Source organism: Lynx canadensis, chromosome A1 (genome assembly GCF_007474595.2).
Source record: "Lynx canadensis isolate LIC74 chromosome A1, mLynCan4.pri.v2, whole genome shotgun sequence".
Classification (NCBI taxonomy): domain Eukaryota; kingdom Metazoa; phylum Chordata; class Mammalia; order Carnivora; family Felidae; genus Lynx; species Lynx canadensis.
The window spans coordinates 179,356,506-179,374,551 of record NC_044303.2 but is presented as its reverse complement, the minus strand read 5'-3'; the positions used below and the strand labels follow the sequence as shown (position 1 = coordinate 179,374,551).

Here is an 18,046-nt window from a genome sequence, read left to right as displayed (position 1 = left end):
GTGGTGCCAATGTCAGTGTCTAGTATGGTATCCAAAGAATCCATCTCAGGAAATTCTAAAGTTGTGCTCATTGATTAATTCACTCATTCATTCATTCATTCATTCTCATAGTGAATACTATAGAGCCCTGGCTCTGTGCCAATCATTGTGCAAGACACTGATGATCACACTCACAAAGTGGTCCTACCTTCAGGGAGCTCATAGTCTAGCAAGTAAAAGAGACAGTGAACAACTGATTGCACCATTTATGTATTTGTAGAAATGGGATTAATGCCAAGAGGAAGCCATGCAGGACACTGTGGGAGGGCAGAGAAGGCTTCCTTGAGGAAGGTAATGTCTAAGGTTAGCAACAAGCCAAAGGTTAGCAGGAGGTGGGGAGAAGGGCCCAGACAGAGGGAAGCACAATCGTGCTCACAGGCCTTGAGTGGGAAGGAACACAGTGGCTTCCAAGAACTGGAATGGCACCTTACTTCTCTTACAATAAGATCAAAACTCCTGATCAAGGCAAGTAGGTTTTTCACCATCTGAACCCTGCCCCCCTCCCCAGGATTCTTCCTTCCCTTTCTCATGTCTCTTTGGCCACACTGGCCTCGTTTCTGTTGTCTAAACACACCTATCTGGTTCCCTCTGGACCTATGAATCTTCTGTTCCCTCTTCTCGCCATGCCCTTCCCCCAACCCCTTTCTTACCCATCAGATCTTAACTTGGTGTCACTTCCTGGAAGAGCTTTTCCTGGTCACTCATCTAAAGCGGCCTTTTCTGAACTCTCCATGAGCCTCTTATCTCACACCCTGTCTGTTTTCTTTAGAGACTTGATCTCAATCTGTTATCTTTTGTGCTTTTTAAAGGTCCACATAAGCTAGACTATAAGGTCTGGGAGGGCAGAGACCTGCACTGCCTTGTTTGCTGTAGTAAGTCCCCCCATCTCCCCTTGTGCCCAGCACAAAGCAAAAAAAAAAAAAAAAAAGTAATGATAATAAAATACTTGTTGATTAATGGAAAGGGAAACAGAGAGAGAGAAAAGAGAGATAAAGAAAGAAAAGAAGGAGGGAAGGATGCAGGAGGGAGCCAGCTCACTGAAGTCTACAGAGGAGGGTATGGGGGATATGAGATGATGCCAGTGAGGTGTTCATAGGTCCAGGAGCTGACACTGGGCAGGGGCAAGACTCCTGGTGGCAGAGAGCACATTAACCCAAGGATCGGGCAGACGGCTGAGTGGTGATGTATTAGCCCACCCTGGCTCCCAGCACCACACCCTGTAGCACAAATTAAGTTACAGCCTTTAAAATGGGGTTGACAGGTTGCATGCTGGTCTGCTAAGTCTGCCGAACCTTAATCCAAATATTTTTCCCTTGGGTGATACATATTCATCTGTAACCTTTTCATTATGCTCACCTGCCCTTCATGCCTGCTCTACCATGGTATTTGCAAGAGGAAATGCAACTAGTCCTGGGGCTGACTGGTTACAAATGTGATTTTGGTTACAGGCGAGACAGGAGATTAGCACTAAGGCCCTTCTTAAGTGGACTCGTGGTGTTGAATAGCTCCATGGCATTTTAGCTTGGGGTGAAGGGAGACTACGTGTTACTAGGTTATCTCATCATATGCAGGCCTGATTTAGTAGCACCAGGAACCAGGTTGAAAAGGAAAAAGGATTGACATTTGCTAAAAGTCCTCTTCATGCCATGAATAGATTGAGTGCTTTATAACCATTATTTCTTTAACCCCCAAATAACTCTATGGGATGGGTATTATGTCTGTCCTATTTCATAGAGAAGGAATGTGTAGGGCAAAGAAGTAAAGTAGTTTTCCTAAGGTTACAAACCTAGTTATGGAAGTGAGATTTGAACTCCAAGATCTGTCTCAAAGTGTATATTCTTTCTATAATGCCATTACTTCCACTAAAATTAATGAACAGGATGTTCTTTATTAGCTGTTCATCATGTACCAGGCATTTTTCATGCATTGTTTCATTTTATCCTTATAGTAATCCTATGAGTTGGGTATTATTACTCTCTGCATATGCAAATAAGAAAACCGAGGCTCAAAAAATATAAGCAGCTTGCACAAGGTGCTGAAAACTGATGGAGCTAGGGTTTGAACCCAGATCTCCTCGTTGCCAAAACCTGAGCTCTGAATGCTCTGTCCTCTCACCTTCACTAGTAGAAAAGCTAGCAAGCAGTTTTGGAAGGGCAACACATCTCATGTCTTCTCTTTTAGGTAACCAAGTAGGGGAAGACATTTGAAAGCTAAGGCCTCTTAGTTGAGTGTCCTGTCTCCCATATTCCCTCTGCCCAAACCTTGGGGTCCCAGTTCCATGTACAGACTCAACATGTAGTGAGACAGTCCAGCCATGCATCCTCCTGGGCATGATTTAAAGGCTCTGGTGTCACTAGTTTCCTCAGGACAGGTTTGGATTCTCCTCCTGGTCCAAGGCCAATTGCTAAGATCAGTGGATGTGACTTAGAAGCCTCTCTAGAACAAGGGTTGGCCAACTTTTGTATAAAGGACCAGATAGGAAATATTTCAGTCTTTGTTAGTCATGTGGTCTCTATGTCATAACTACTCAACTCTATTGTTGTAGTGGGAGAGCAGCCATAGATTGGCTGCTACATAAATGGATTGGTGTGGAAACCAAAGTGGTTTCCTTCCCAGAGAAGGGAGCTGTTGGCTATATGGCTTGAAAAAGAAAATGGTTTTTCTGAATATTACAGAAATCCTTCCAGTGAGGTTTGTTATTTATCTAAAGCATTGTGTTCTCTCTCTGTCTCTGTCTCTTTGTCTCTCTGTCTCTCTGTCTGTCTCTCTCTCTCTAAGGAACTCTCATTTAATGTGGAAATATTCTGCAGAGATAAAACAATTAAATTCACAGCATACTAATATGGAGTGAGTTTATCAGAGGGGGACAATTGAATTTAACTTGGAATTATATTTTGGCCATTTCTTCTGTATGAAAGAATCATAGCCTTTGCCATCAAAAAGCTCACAGTCTGGTGGGGAGGGTCTGGGAAGGGAAAAGACAGGAAGCTGGAGAGATAAGAGTCCTAAGTATAGGCAAAATGCTGTGGAGAGTCAAAGGAAGGAAACGACACCTGACTGAGGGTAAATTGAATACTTTTGGAGCCTGTGGTATTTGACATTTGCCTCAAGGGCTCACGGGAAGAGGGGGTGATGTGAGAAAATATTTCAAGCAAAGGGCATAGTAGAATCTTTTGGGAAACCAGAGAGAAACTTTGAATGCCAGAAAGAAGAGCTTGTGATTCCTTGGTTGGCAAAAATTCCAGGCTCAGGGAGAGTTTTTGGAGTTGTGGTAATCATTGGGTGGAATGAAGGGATTAGAGATCTTGGATACCTGAAGAGAGATGAGTAAAGCAGACATGAAAGGCACGGGAAGGGAAACAGGGGCCAGGAGATGGAATCAGTGATGACTGGTTTTGTTTATTTGGATTGCCATGCTATCGGTTTAAAATGAATAAAGGTCTAGAATAGGCAGACGAAGCTCCCATAGCCTGCGCCCATGGAAGGCATCACTAATCAATCATAGAACTCTTTCCCACTCAGCCTGGACATGGCCTCACAATCCTGCCACAAGCAGTTACTTTCAAATTTTCAGGGCTGGAATGCAAAATGATATCTATTTGCATGCTCTAAAGCAGTGCTTCTCAAACTTAAAGATGCCTCTATATCACATGATGCTCTTATAAAACTCCAGACACTGATTCATAGGTTTGAGGTAGGTGTCACCATTTCTTATAATTTTTTAAATATTTATTTATTTTTGAGAGAGAGAGCATGGGCACAAGCAAGAGGGGCAGAGAGAGGGGGGACAGTGGATCCAAAGCAGGCTCTGCACTGACAGCAGGGAGCCTGATGCAGGGCTCGAACTCATGAACTGTGAGATCATAACCTGAGCCAAAGTTGGACACTCAACTGATGTAGGCACCCAGGTGCCCCCCAGACTCATCATTTCTAACAAGGCTTCAGGAGATGCAGATGCTGCTGGTCAAAGGAACACACTGAGGAGCAGTCTAGGGTCAAAGAACCCCAAGCGTGTGGTTAAAAGACCCAACTACAGACCTCTGTTCTGTTCTCACAAGCTGTGTGACCTTCAGTAATTCGCCTGGCCTCTTTGACCTTGATGTCCTCATCTATAAAGGGGGGAGAATTACATTAATAACACTGCTGAGTGGAATTGGCGAGATGCAAGGAGACCATCGGGGATATGCTATGCAATTGACTGAGAACTATAAATTCATTATGGTATTACAGTTAGTATAGAAATGATAATGATGATTAAGGACCACTGAACAACTGTTAGCAAGGGCTGAGCCCTGGGATGGGCTTACAAGTGACAGGCAATTCTGATAAGGACCATGATGACTACTAACTTGTCATTAGGATCTAGTTGGCAGCCAGCAGCCTGAGGTCAGTCATTCAATAAAATCTTGGCCCCAGGAGGGCTGTCGTGGGAGGTCTCAACTGGGAACTGTCCCTGCAGCCCACAACACGTTGTGAGCCCTTAACTACAGGAATCCCAGACATCCAGTGTTTCACCGTCCAGCCTGTCTTGGATGAACACCCAAGGTTCAAGAATAAGCCAGTGCCTGACCAGATAATAAAGTAAGACCCACAGTTCATTTGAAGAAGGGATGGGGAAGAAAATCCCATGGAGCTGTCAAGCTGAGCTGGTGGCAGGACAAGCCCTGGTGCCCTCCCAGTTCTTTCTCTGGTTTAGCCAGCCTTTTATTTCTTTTCCTCTTGGGAAAAGAATGACCCCTCCAGCCCAATTAGCAATCTGGGTGCTGTCCCTGAAAAGGCTGAAGCCAGAGATGGGAGGAACAAGGCACAGTGAAATATCAGGAAGCAGCAATGACATTTCATTGAACTGGAGGTGGAGAGCCTGTCACTCAGGTGACAGAGTGGTTCCAGGGAATGCATAGCCAGAGTGTGTGGGCTGGGCAGGCAACAGGCAGGGTGAGGACGGGGACAGTGCTCATACTGAGCACGTTCTTCCAAAGGGACACCTTTTCAGTATTTGTTGAGCTTGTGCATTGACAGTGGATGTGTCCTGACGATGATGAAGGGGCAGTAGAGAAAGCAGCATAAAGGCAAGGTCTCCCTCCCTCTGTTCAGTAGCAGATTGTGAGGTCAGTGATGGGGCCATGAGGCAGGGGGCCTGTGGGGCACACCTCGGAGCTGCCCAGTTTACCTTCCTCAGACCCGGGGTACCCAATATAGCACCTCGAGTGCCTTAGAGAAAGCCCTCTCCTCTGGGAGGACAGTGGGAAGCAGGAGCTTTGTGAGAAGGAGTCTGTCCCAGCAGCCCACACCAGTGCAGAAGGCTGAGCAGGTATAGCTCAGCTTGGGTCTGAGCCTCCCCCCAACCTCTTCAGCCAGGCACTGGGGCAAGAGATAACAACCATCCAGCTAGCACCGTGCCCTGCCGGCCCCAGTGTTAGAACCTCCCCAGAGATTCAGGAAGAGTGATTTGGGGGGTGGTTGGGATAACTAAAGAAATCTTTGGAAGATACCCTGGGACATTAGGCTAGGACCGTAGGCATATCTAGATTCTTCACTGAGGTCACAGAAATGATGACCTAGGTATGGATTAATGGTAGAATTCCAACTCCTTGGTACTCTAAGGGGTATTGTGTTCTTAAAGGACATGAGACCTGTTTAGCTTCTCAATCACCTTACAAGGAACACCTGATTTTAGTTTTTAATGTTTATTTATTTATGAGAGGTAGAGAGCACCTACAGGGAGGTGCAGACATAGGGGAACACAGACAATGTGAAGCAGGCTCTATGCTGACAGCAGTGAGCCTAATGCATGGCCCAGATTTACAAGCCTCGAGATCATGACCTGAGCAGAAGTCAGATGCTCAACCAACTGAGCCACCCAGGTGCCCAGGAGCACCTGATTTTAAATGCTACAATTTTAACTGCCAGACCTGAAGTTCACTGTAGTGGGCCTCCCCTGACAGCACAAGGTCAGCTCAGGTTCTGTGTCAGCAACCTGGCATGCTACCAGGAGTCTCTGCCTCTTTCTGTCTTGCAGCTTTTATAAATCCAACTACGTGCAAAAGTTCCACTACTCCCGGCCTGTGCGCAAAGGGACCGTCGACCCTGAGAATGAATTTGCCGTGAGTATCTTCAGCAGCCTTGATCATTCCCCAGGGCCACCCATCCCAACCAGAACAGGTGTCTGTCAATGTCAGAATGGGAGGGCATTTGATCCAAAGCAAAAAGAAGTAAAGCTAACATCTACTGATACGATGACACCCATTCTCCAGTCTTTTCCATCAGGTTTGTTTTCATTTCTTGAACCTCTACACTTTCAAGATACCATCCAGGCCTTGTGTGAGGTGTACCTTTCAACCACAGGGTACTCAGGCATTTCCAGAAGGCAGGGACCCTCAGGCTAAGCAGGAGTGTTGATGAAGTCAAACCTTCCAGGACATACTAATGAGAAGACACAGTGATTTCAGTCCCCAGTGTCCACTGTGTGCTTCCCAGCAAGGATCTGTCTTAATTCTCACGACTGGCAGAAGGAGGACGCTCTAAGTCTCTCCCAGCTCTTTGCCTTAGACTGATTCTTCAAATTTGGGAGCCACTTGCCCTTTCAGAATGTAGTGAACAGACTTGCTGGATAAAGGATTCTCAGCTGCATATTTTTTCTGTTCATCACATTGAAGATTTCCTGCCATTCCTTTCTGGCCTGCCAAGTTTCAGTAGATAGGTCTGCCACTAGTCTTATTGGTCTCCCTTTATATGTTAGAGCGTGTTTATCCCTAGCTGCTTTCAGAATTTTCTCTTTATCCTTGTATTTTGCCAGTTTCACTATGATATGTTGTGCAGAAGACAGGAGTGCTGATGCATAGGGGCACTTGTACCCCAATGTTTATGGCAGCACTTTCAACAATAGCCAAACTATGGAAAGAGCCTAAATGTCCATCAACTGATGAATGGATAAAGAAATTGTGGTTTATATACACAATGGAATACTACTTGGCAATGAGAAAGAATGAAATATGGCCTTTTGTAGCAACGTGGATGGAACTGGAGAGTGTTATGCTAAGTGAAATAAGTCATACAGAGAAAGACAGATACAATATGTTTTCACTGTTACGTGGATCCTGAGAAACTTAACAGAAGACCATGGGAGAGGGGAAGGAAAAAAAAAAGGTTAGAGAGGGAGGGAGCCAAAACATAAGAGACTCTTAAAAACTGAGAACAAACTGAGGGTTGAGGGGGGGGGGGGGGGAGCGGAGGGTGGGTGATGGGTATTGAGGAGGGCACCTTTTGAGATGAGCACTGGGTGTTGTATGGAAACCAATTTGACAATAAATTTCATATTTTAAAAAAAAGAATGCAGTGAACACTGTGACCACCCCTCCACCCCAGAAAATGCAGATAGATGCATTCATTATTGCTTAAAAATTCTGACTATTCAGAGACCCCAGGTTAAAACTTACCAGGCCTAAATCCAGGGAAAACTTAAACTTCACATCAGGAAAGAATTCTTAAGGGTAAAGCGGGAGTATGTTTCTGGGTCTTGCAACATTTATTCAGGCTCTGGGTTGATGAGAGGTTTGGGGGCCTGGCTGGGTTCTTGCCAAACTTCTCTAATAGCCAGGTTTCCTAAGTGTGTTTCTTTTCTACCCTTGCCACCCCCTGCTTATGGGACAGTCGATGTGGATCGAGAGGACCTCCTTCATAACTGCATACAAGCTTCCAGGGATCCTGCGCTGGTTTGAAGTGGTTCAAATGTCCCAGGTGAGTCTACAGGCCCTCAGGGAATAGTACATCTCAGGAGCCCTTTAACTGTAAGAAGGGGACAAGCTTTTGTTCAAGGCCACTGGGGAAATGCTAGAATTCCAATGCAGGAAGGGACCTGAGGTACCATCTGGATTACCTGCTTTCAGATTTTTTTCTTAAGCATCAGGTAAACTGAAATGAAACCTACATAGAGTCCTAATAAAGCTGATGAATGGGAGCTTCTGTGGTTGGGTGCAGCGAGGAGGCAGAGAGCCTAGAACACCATCCACTTAATCATGTCCTCATATCTTTCTATCTCAGCAGCAACTTAGGGCACCTCTGAAGAATCCCACTATGAACCCATTTTATAGTTGGATAAACTGAGGCTCAGAGAGAGGCAATCACACAGAGGCAAAACACTGGCTAGACTGCAATTGTTTGAATATGTCTTTTGTGTCTCAATAAACTTCAGGGTCTCCATGTCCTCAAACAGCTAAGGATCTTGCAGCTCCCAGGATGCCAAGGAAAGGCCAGGGTGGTTGTGAGGAAATTTAAAAAGTGGGGACATATTCAGGGTGTCTATTCATTTTATTCATTTAACAAATATTTAATAAGTACCTAACACATGTCAAGCACTTGAAGATTTTTCAATGAAGCTTACATTCTAGTAGGAACGACATACTGAAAAGTCAAAGTAAATATAATAATGTCATGGTGATAACCAGTTTGGAGAAAAATAAAAGAAAGGGGTGGAGGAGAGATGTTATTTCAAACAGGGTGGCCAGCGAAAGCCTCTCTGCCAAAATGGCTTTTGAGCAAAGGCCTGCAGGAAATGAGGGAGTGGACCACAAATATTACAGAGAAGGACATTCTAGCATTCTAGCAAGTACACAGGCCCTATGGACAGAACATGATTGTGTCTGATTCAGGGCAAGTGAGGATGAGTAGGAGGAGCCCGATACCAAGTCCTGTAGGACCCTGTAGGCCAGCCTAGGACTTTAGCTTTCTACCGAATGCCTTAGAGCCACGAACAGAGGAGGGACATGGTCTGACTGACATGTTCAAGCTACTGTATCATCAGCTTGAAGCCATTCCACTCCAGCCTTTAATGTCCCCCAGCAGCTTGATGGCCCTCCAATCTCCTGTGCACAGGCTTGGCCTAGACCTTAGGAGAAGTGTAATAATGATTATGACATTAGCAAACGTTTATCAAGCATATGCTAAACTGTTCACATGCATGACCTCATTTAAACCCCTCAACAATGCCGCAAGGTAGACATTATTATTCTGCCATTTGATAGATGAGGGGACTGATGTACAGGTTATTTAAGGTTAGTGAAAGAAGTGAGATTTGACTTTCACCTCCTATATCAGATATCTCAACTGGATTCCCTCTGTCTTTCTTCCTGAGCATATCCCTAGCCCATCCCAATGATAAGCAGCACCATGGAAAGGAAGAAACTATTCATGTCCTTTACTCACGGGACATTGGTACATGATAAGGTTTGACAGGTGTCCCAGGCACTGTATCAAGGGCTTTAAAGCATTATCCCATTTAATCCTCACAAAACCCTGTGACATAGACTATTACTAATCCCATTTTTGAGGTAAGGAATCAGAAACTTTCTGCTAATATGTAGCCTCTACCCATTGGCCCTGGCTGTGACCTATCCTTTGGGGTACTCTTTTCCCTGTACCTGCTAGGCCATGGGCAAACCGTAGGAGGTCCTGCTGTGCTCTCTGCCCTCCCACCCACCCTCCACCCCCATTATGGTGTTTCTCCTCAAAGCACCCATCACCCCCTAAGAGACTACATAATTTTCCCATAGGTTTATTTTTAATATCTAGAATTTTAAATATAATAACATATTAGAATATCATCTCTACTAGAATATAAGCTCCAGGAAGAGAGGTTTTTGTCTATTTATTCCCTACCACATCTCTGAGTGCAAAAATTAGTTTCAGGCACATAATTGGTGCTCAAGACAATTTGTTCAGTAAATCCATCAATAGTCACTCAATTAATATGCAGAACCCCATAGTATCTGAGCTGGTTATTTTTTTATGAACTCAGGGTTGTGAATTTAGGAAAGAGCCAGCATTTTTGTTTTGCTTTGTTTATACTGGTACCTTCTGATATAAGGGTGGGAAGACCTCCAAAAAGTTTATTGCAATCAACTTTTCTCTAATAGCTCCCCTCAGTTGGGTTACCAAGAACTTCAGGATGTCTCAGACATAAAGGTTTCATGCCTGCCAAGTGAGCGCATTTTCAAAAAATTTGGTTTGTCTTGTATGAATTTGTATCTCTGCTGTTTCTTCCATGAATTGTCAACACTATGGGACTGTTTGTATACAGCCGTGTTTTCTGATGGGATTCAAGTGTCAGTTCTGCATATTAAGGGTTCTTTACTTGTTCTTGGCCCTGAAAACATGCAGTCTTTACAAGTCACCCCAATCTGGGGATCAGAGACCCATATTCAACTCAGGCATTAACGAGCTCTATGATATTGGACAAACACTGTTTCTGGGCTTTAGTTTTCATCACCTGCAAAATAGAGATTAAAAAACCGTGGAATTGCAGAACTGAAAGGTACTTTAGAGGTCATTTAGTCCAAGAGCTGCAAAATCAAAAGCCTTCAGAACCCAGGAAGATAATGTAAGTATGTAAACTAGTGACATCAAGACAACAGGGAGTGGCAGAAGCTGTGGCAAGCTCCCTCCAGGTGAATTAATTTTTTTAAAAATGAGAACTCACATACTGGCTAAATGATAGACTTCTCCGGGCCCAGATTGGCCTATCAGTCTCCAGTGTGCAAAGCCATTCCTGGTTTTTGTCCAGTCCCTTTATTTGCTTATAAAAACACACTGAAGTCCAGAGTGGGACTTGAAGTGTCAAAGTAATCAGTGGTAGGAGTAAATGATGCCTGTCTCATGCAGCTCGTGGGATTCCTAAGAGGATTTAGGAGGGTGAGATGAGAGAAACGCCTTTGAAGAATATGGAATTCAGCCACTTGATTGCAAGGGATTACCATCACTTCATCTTTTGGCTGATGTTTCTCCCCCTTAAAACTGTTTCCAAAGTATTTTCTCCCTGATAATTTATTTGCCCCTCACAGCAATTTGGGCAAGTGTTACACAACTATACTGCACTACACTGCAGAAAAGGAAACCAAGGCTTAGCTTAGAAAAGTGTCCAGTGATCCAAGAGGCTGACTGAATCCTAACAGAGAATTTAAGGCAAGTTTGGTAGCAGAGTGTGAGCTGTCTGTGGTGGGAGAAGCTCACCTTTGGAATCAGGAACACCCCTGTCCCTGTTTCCTCCCAGCTCTGCAGTCATCTGCCCTGGGGCAAGTGACCTGACCTGCTGACCTGCTGTGGGGGGAACAAAAGGAAAGTGCGAGAGTTATAAGCCCAGCCTGGGCTAACACATAGGAGGCAATCAGTAAATGGAGCCGGCTCCATTATCATGATCAATGCTTTATTCCTGTTACCAGCCCCTGACATCCAGGCCTCCCACCAAATACATAACCCCATAACTCTGCTGAGAGCTGTATATTCAGTCGTAGGTGAGAAACCCAAAGAATGTTCATTCTCATTCTCTGTTCCTGATGGTTATAATGAGGCTAAAGACTTAGGGATTCAAAAATAGCTTCAGAAATGAGGGGAAAAGCCAATCAATATGGACTTTCCATTTTTAACTCACCTTAAAGCCTGCGTGTTTCAGACATGCCAGGCTATTGTTGAAATCCAGGTGTGGTGCTGGGCTGAATCCAAGTGGTCCTGACAGATTTTCCTTAGAACTCGGTCTAGACCTCAGCTTTGTAAAACCCTTGCGGGGCTGGTCTGTGTGCTGCACCGAAATGAGACCCAGGGCTGCAGCTTGTGGCATATGGACCACCAACACGAGCAGCCTTCACCTCAAGTTCATTTCCCTCGTATGTGTGTTTGTGTGTGCGCACCAGCGTGTGTGTGTGTGTGTCTGAATGTTGACTGTGCCAATGTGATGTGGCAGGGGGCAGAAAGAAACAGAGGCATCTACCCTTTTTTGCTGCAGAGAGCAGTCATCCTCACAGAGGTTCAGAAACACGGGTTAAGAGGCTCGGATCTCACAGATCCAAGGAAATGGTTTAAGAGGATGACCAAGAACATGGCTGTAGAGGCTGGTTCTGCCCTTCTCATATACACAGTAGTTATAACTAGCAGGTGCCCATTTTTTTTTTTTAAATTCCAGTTAACATACAGTGTAATATTAGTTTCAGGTGTACAATATAGTGATTTTTTTTTCAACGTTTATTTATTTTGGGACAGAGAGGACAGAGCATGAACAGGGGAGGGGCAGAGAGAGAGGGAGACACAGAATCGGAAACAGGCTCCAGGCTCGAGCCATCAGCCCAGAGCCTGACGCGGGCTCGAACTCACGGACCGTGAGATCGTGACCTGGCTGAAGTCGGACGCTTAACCGACTGCGCCACCCAGGCGCCCCCAGGTGCCCATTTTAAAAGAACTCTGCTATGAGTCAAGTGTTGTATTATCTAAAACAATCTTTGCTACTTCCCAGTGAGGCAGCGACTATATCACCATCATCTCACAGATGAAAAAATGTAGGGTCCCTTCTTCCAAGAAGTCTTCTCCAATTCCTTGGCCCTTTTGTCCAGCCTCTACCCTGCCCTGCTGAGAAGTCTTCCCTTCTGAGGATGACTGCCGGTCTCTGTCCTAACACCGACAAGACTTAATAACAACGGCTACCAGCTACTCTCTGAAGCGGGTTTTCTTATCCTCATTTTACCAAGGAGTCAACCAAGGCTCAGAAAGGTTAGAAACTGGCCCAAGGTAACACAGCTCGAAAAAAAATGGGCAGAGCTGAGATTTATACTCAGCTTTGCTTTGTTTAGTTCAAGGGTCCACAAACTATGGCCTGTGGGCAGGATCCCACCTGCACCTGTTTTATTGAAACAGCCAGGTTTCATATCATTTACATATTGCCTGAAGCTGCTTTCTCCCTGCAAGAGAAGGGTTGTATCCTTGCAGCAGAGCCTAAAATATCCACTGCCTGACCCTTTCACAGAAAAAGTGTACAGACCCCTGTGCTTAGTTTTGTATTCCAGATCCCATCTTTTGAAAACCGCACTGTTTTGCCAGTTCCCATTTGATGGCACTCTGTTTATATGCTTTCTAAGAGGTGTTGGAAAGGGGGTTAGTTTTATCTTCTCATCTAAACTGAACCTGCCTTGGAGCAGTGACCCTTTATACAACAATCTTAGGACCTACTATGGGCCAGGCTGGGTGATCACATCACCAGGTGCTCACACAGCTAATAGCTCACACATAGTAGGCGGACAAACCAATACCGGATGGATTGAATTGGAGCGTGTTTCGCCCAGGTAATAAGAAGAGAAAACTCTCCCAAGAGCACACCCAGCTTCTGAAACCCCAGCCAGAGCTTGAGACTTCCTGCCTCTACCTCCCCGGGGAAATGCCTTTCTCACTAAGCAGAAAGTTAGCCTGTCTCTCCCCAGACAGAACACAGCCCCTAGAGCTCACTAATTATAACAAGAGCCTGTTACAGTCCCTCAGGGAGCATTGCTTCATTTGAATTCCAACCCCGGTTGAAATCAATACCAATAATTCTATCTGTTTTTAAAGCAACCTGCTAAGGCTCTTTCTTCTTGGTGATCTCGTTTTCAACAGACCACAATTAGTCCTCTGGAGAATGCCATCGAAACCATTTCCACAGCCAATGAGAAGATCCTGATGATGATCAACCAGTACCAGAGTGACGAAAGCCTCCCCATTAACCCACTGTCCATGCTCCTGAATGGGATCGTGGACCCTGCTGTCATGGGAGGTTTCGCCAAGTACGAGAAGGTGAGGGCTGCTGTTCAGGCCCCAGTGGCGACAGAGCAGTGGCAGGAGGGCCCCCGGGGGAAGATGTAACTGCCTGTCACTATCTTACTGTAGCTGTTTGTCAGCTTGGCAGACCTCATACGTCTTCCAGAGTTTCTACAGCCCCTCCCTCATCTCCTTTCCAGCCTCAATGCTACACTCTGCTGTGGCAGGAAGGAGTAGGGATCACACGGGATCCCCTGTGCCTCTGGGCACATCCAGCACCTCCATCGGTGAAAGGCTCTGGATCTGAGCCAGATCGCAAAAGTACAGGAGCCACAAATCAAAGTGCATGCCACTTTGTGTGAATCTATCTCTCCCACAGATGATTAAAATGACCTCAACAAATGGAAGTAAATGAAACCCAGGATCTGTGAAAATAGAGAAAAGAGGGGAGATCAACTCCAAAATGGGAGTTATAATCTAGGTATCCAGATCATAAGGTCCCTCCAGAGATACCTACACATTTTAGCCACCGATTTTATTTTTGAGCCTCCTGGTATCCATGGCAAAAAGGGAAATGCCAATAATTCTATGAGTCACATTTTCCACTGGGGAAAATACCAGTTTCTCAGGAGAGGGACAGAGCTTTTCCCAGCACTAAAGTAGAATAAAAAGTCCTTATTGGCTTTACCTAGTACAGACATTAATAGCACAGATGGGAAAATGAATGCCTCATTCCAATATATCTCATAATGAATTCCCTATTAATCTTTTCTGTGTCCTCCACTGATATAAAACTAAGAAAACTATGCAGTAGTCTAATTCAGGGACAGTAATTCCAGTCACACAAGCAGTCCTACTAGCCACCCTGGGATACCCCATCAGTCATCATCAGTACCCTTTGTTTAGCCTTGAGAGGTGATAATATATGTCTGTGTGTGTGCACACACGCAAAGGACATAAGTCTCAGAAAGAGCTGGGGGATGGGGGTGCGGGCAAGGGCACACCAGTAAGGGAGGTGGTAAGGCCACCTGGAACACCACGGGTGAAATAACTCTTTGAGTTCTCTTCCCTGAGGCAATGCTCTCAAACTTGAAGCAGCATCTGAATCTCCTACGGGGCTTCTTCCTCCACATTCCCACCCACCCCACCTAGAGGTTCTGATTCAGTAGGTCTGGGTGAGACCCAAGAATTTGTACATCTGACAGATTCCAACTGAGGCTGATGCTTCTGCTTCAGGGAGACTTGGAGAACTCCTTCCCTGGGGTTTGTGGCCCTTGCCCAATGGGTTCTGATCTGAGCCTCTAAGAAGAGGAAACAGTGTCAGTCCCTACAGGTCCCTGTCCCATCCAAATACGTGTAACCTCATGCCTGCCCCCCTCACATGGAGTCCTCTCACAGTAACAGAGACATTGGTTTTGGGGTCCACACCAAATGAACAGGAAATCCAAACTTCCTGCCTGTCCTCCCCAGGCCTTTTTCACAGAGGAGTACACGAGGGATCACCCTGAGGACCAGGAAAAACTGAGCCGCCTCAAGGACTTGATTGCATGGCAGGTAAAGTGTAGCTGGACTGGGGCGGGGTCGCCCTGCCTGCTTTCTGTCCTGTTCCGACTCCCTTGCCCTCTGCTTGCTAGCTTCTGGCTGGCGTGGCCTAGGTTAACCTCTTCTCCTGTCCCTTGACTTTCAGCCCTTCTTCTGAATCTACATCTCACACAAGCAGGCTTATCCTGGAACGGGGATTTGGGGCACTGCACCCTTGGGGTGCTGGGCAGCGATGCTGTGCTGCATGATGCTAACACTGCTCTATCGAATGGATGTTGAATTCAGAGGAGGTGGCTTATCCCAGTGGGACTGAAATGAAAGCCAGGACCCCCCCACCTGGCACACGCCAATCAGATAGTAGAAGATTTGGGCCCCCCACACGTACTTCTCCTCCTGCTAAAGTTGACCCAGTTTGTGGCAGATAATGCTCAGATGGATTACCAGGTTTGGAAAATAATTGAGGCCTCTGTCTGGTGGGGTTTGGGTCAAAGAGCCTGCATTCTGCACTCCAGAGCCAAGCCAGAAAACTTGGATGGCCCTGTCCTTCCTTCTGCCCACTTGTCTTTGTCTCCCCTCCATCCCTCCTCTCCTGGCACCCTGCCCCCTCCCTCCATGATCTCCTTCTTTCTATCTCTTTCTTCCTGCACATCTGTCCCTTTTTCTCATAGGTGTTTCGGCTTCTATCCCTCCTCTCTCTGTCTTTTGCTTCCCTCTGCCCCTCACATCTTACTCCTCTCTCTCCTTCCCTTCCTCTTCTCTCCCACTTCCCTTCCTCCTTCTCCCTGCTTTTCTCCAGCTCCCTCTCCTGTGTTTTCCCTCCCTCCTTCTCTCTCCCTCCCTCTCTCCCTTGTTTCTCTCTCCCCCTCGCTCTCACTCCCTAGAGAAAGAAACAGTCCACCAGACCACCCCCCCCCCCCCAGAGGCCTTCAAAGGACAAGCCTCTCCCTCTTGCACTTCAGCCTGCTCTGCAGGGAGCACTCAGCACCCAGAACACCAGGTGGGCTCCAGAGGGCAGGAGCTGGAGGGAGGCACAGGGAGCAGGGGGCAGCTGTCTGCAGCTGCCTGTCCTCCCTCCCTCCCTTCTTGCCAGTCACCCTGCAAAGAAAAGCAAGCTATTGTGGTAGGGAGTTTTTGTTACTCTAGGGAAATCAGGGGAATGAGAAGCATTGGGTGCAGCCTCTTTTCTTAAAATAAGGATTCCTAATTCAGGTCCTTCTCTGCCTCTGCCAATTTATGCAAAGAGAGGCTTTAAAAATGAAACAGCAAGTGCTGCACAGACACAGTTTCCTGAATGCATTTTGTGTGTCTGGAATTTTCTCTCCCTTCTACCTTGTGCCACCTGTGAAACCCAGACATACCCAAGATCCCCAGCTTCTGAGGTCATCATGGTCTTTAATACCCAAATAATGTAGCTCCCACTCACACCGCCAAACCCGGGAATCAGGAAGGCCTGGCTTTGATTAGTCCCCTTTCTCAGGTATTTCTGGGATGCCCTAGGGAGGGCCAGCATGTCACACAAATTTGTTGGGTGTTGGGTGTCACTCTCAATCTGTAACGCTGCCCTGGGCCTCTCCCTGGGCAGGTCTTATCACCTGATAATGGATCCTCCATGTTGTGCCCACCACACCCAAAGCATGAACCTCAGCCCTCACAGCACAGCTAGTTCCAGGCTGTGCCTTCTAAAAACAATTCTACCAAAGTCTTGGAGCTAATGGGCAGACACTACCAAGACAGACTTCGAAAGCATTAGCTTGGGCCTCTTCAGACCAACACCCCCTAGTGGCCACTTCCTCCAAAGCACAGACCCCCCCACCCCAGTGAACCACCATGTTACAGAGGCCCCTCCCCACTCAGTACTGCCAAGGGGCCACGTCCCTTCCTCCCAGAGTCCAGGTACCCTAACTTTGGGCACTTTACACTCAAGATGTTGCCCTGCCAGGGTGAAAGCAGCCTTGCTAACAATACTACCTACAGCGAATTAGCTCTTCCTTGTGTGTTCTGTTCATTCTTGTACCTTATATTTATTGAGATCCTACTGTGTGCCCAGCCATAGAAATAGTGCTGGACAGATCTAGGCCTGCTCCTTGCCCTCTTGGAGCTTAATTCTAAATTGGATCTTGGTTTCACAAAGCCAGATACACTTTGGATTTTCCTCAAAGTCAGAGAACTGTAGATTTCAAAAGGGAATGTCCTTGTACCTAGTCTAGCAACACAACAAAAGCCAGAGCTTTCAAGTACTTTTTTTTGTGTTCAAGATTTCACAGGTCTCTAGACTGATTGCTTAATTTTTTCTTCTTTGTAAAGCTTTTCTCTATATTTACTGGCATGGAAAGATGTCTACAGTACATTTGTCCTTTAAATTTTTCGTGAAATATTACATATAAAAAATTGCATAGCAAAAATATACAGCACAGTGATTTATCACAAAATGTATATCCATTTGACCACCATCCAGGTGAAGAAATAAAATTCTGCCAGCACCCAGAAGCCAGCTTGTGTCTATAAGCCCAGACTGTAGTCATTGCTAATCTTCCCCAAGGCTGACCACTACCCAGCTTTTGAAGTAATCATTTCCTTGCTTTTTAAAAATAGTTTTTTGGGGAGCCTGGCTGGCTCAGTTGGCTGAGCATCCGATTTCACCTTAGGTCATGATCTCATGGTTTGTGAGTTCAAGCCAGGCATCGGGCTTCCTGCTGTTGGCACAGAGCCCTCTTCAAATCCTCTGTCACCTTCTCTCTCTGCCCCTTCCCCACTCCCACTTGCTCGCTCTCTCAAAAATAAATAAAACATTACATAAATAAATAAATAAATAAATAAATAAGACATTATTATTATTATTAAATAATAATAAAATAAAAATAGTTTTCATCACTCAAGCATGCATTCCTAAACACTAGAGTCACTTTTGCCGATTTTT

At 45.8% G+C, this 18,046-nt stretch overlaps 1 protein-coding gene across 1 annotated transcript in view; it reads left to right on the top strand.

Annotated features, from left to right (window-relative positions):
- DOCK2 (dedicator of cytokinesis 2) overlaps nucleotides 1-18,046 on the top strand; it is a 417,962-nt gene that overhangs the window by 390,023 nt on the left and 9,893 nt on the right. The window contains 5 exon segments of the mRNA XM_030327773.1: nucleotides 4,539-4,620; nucleotides 6,059-6,143; nucleotides 7,690-7,776; nucleotides 13,447-13,623; nucleotides 15,058-15,141. Coding sequence (XP_030183633.1) covers nucleotides 4,539-4,620; nucleotides 6,059-6,143; nucleotides 7,690-7,776; nucleotides 13,447-13,623; nucleotides 15,058-15,141 — 515 coding nt within the window.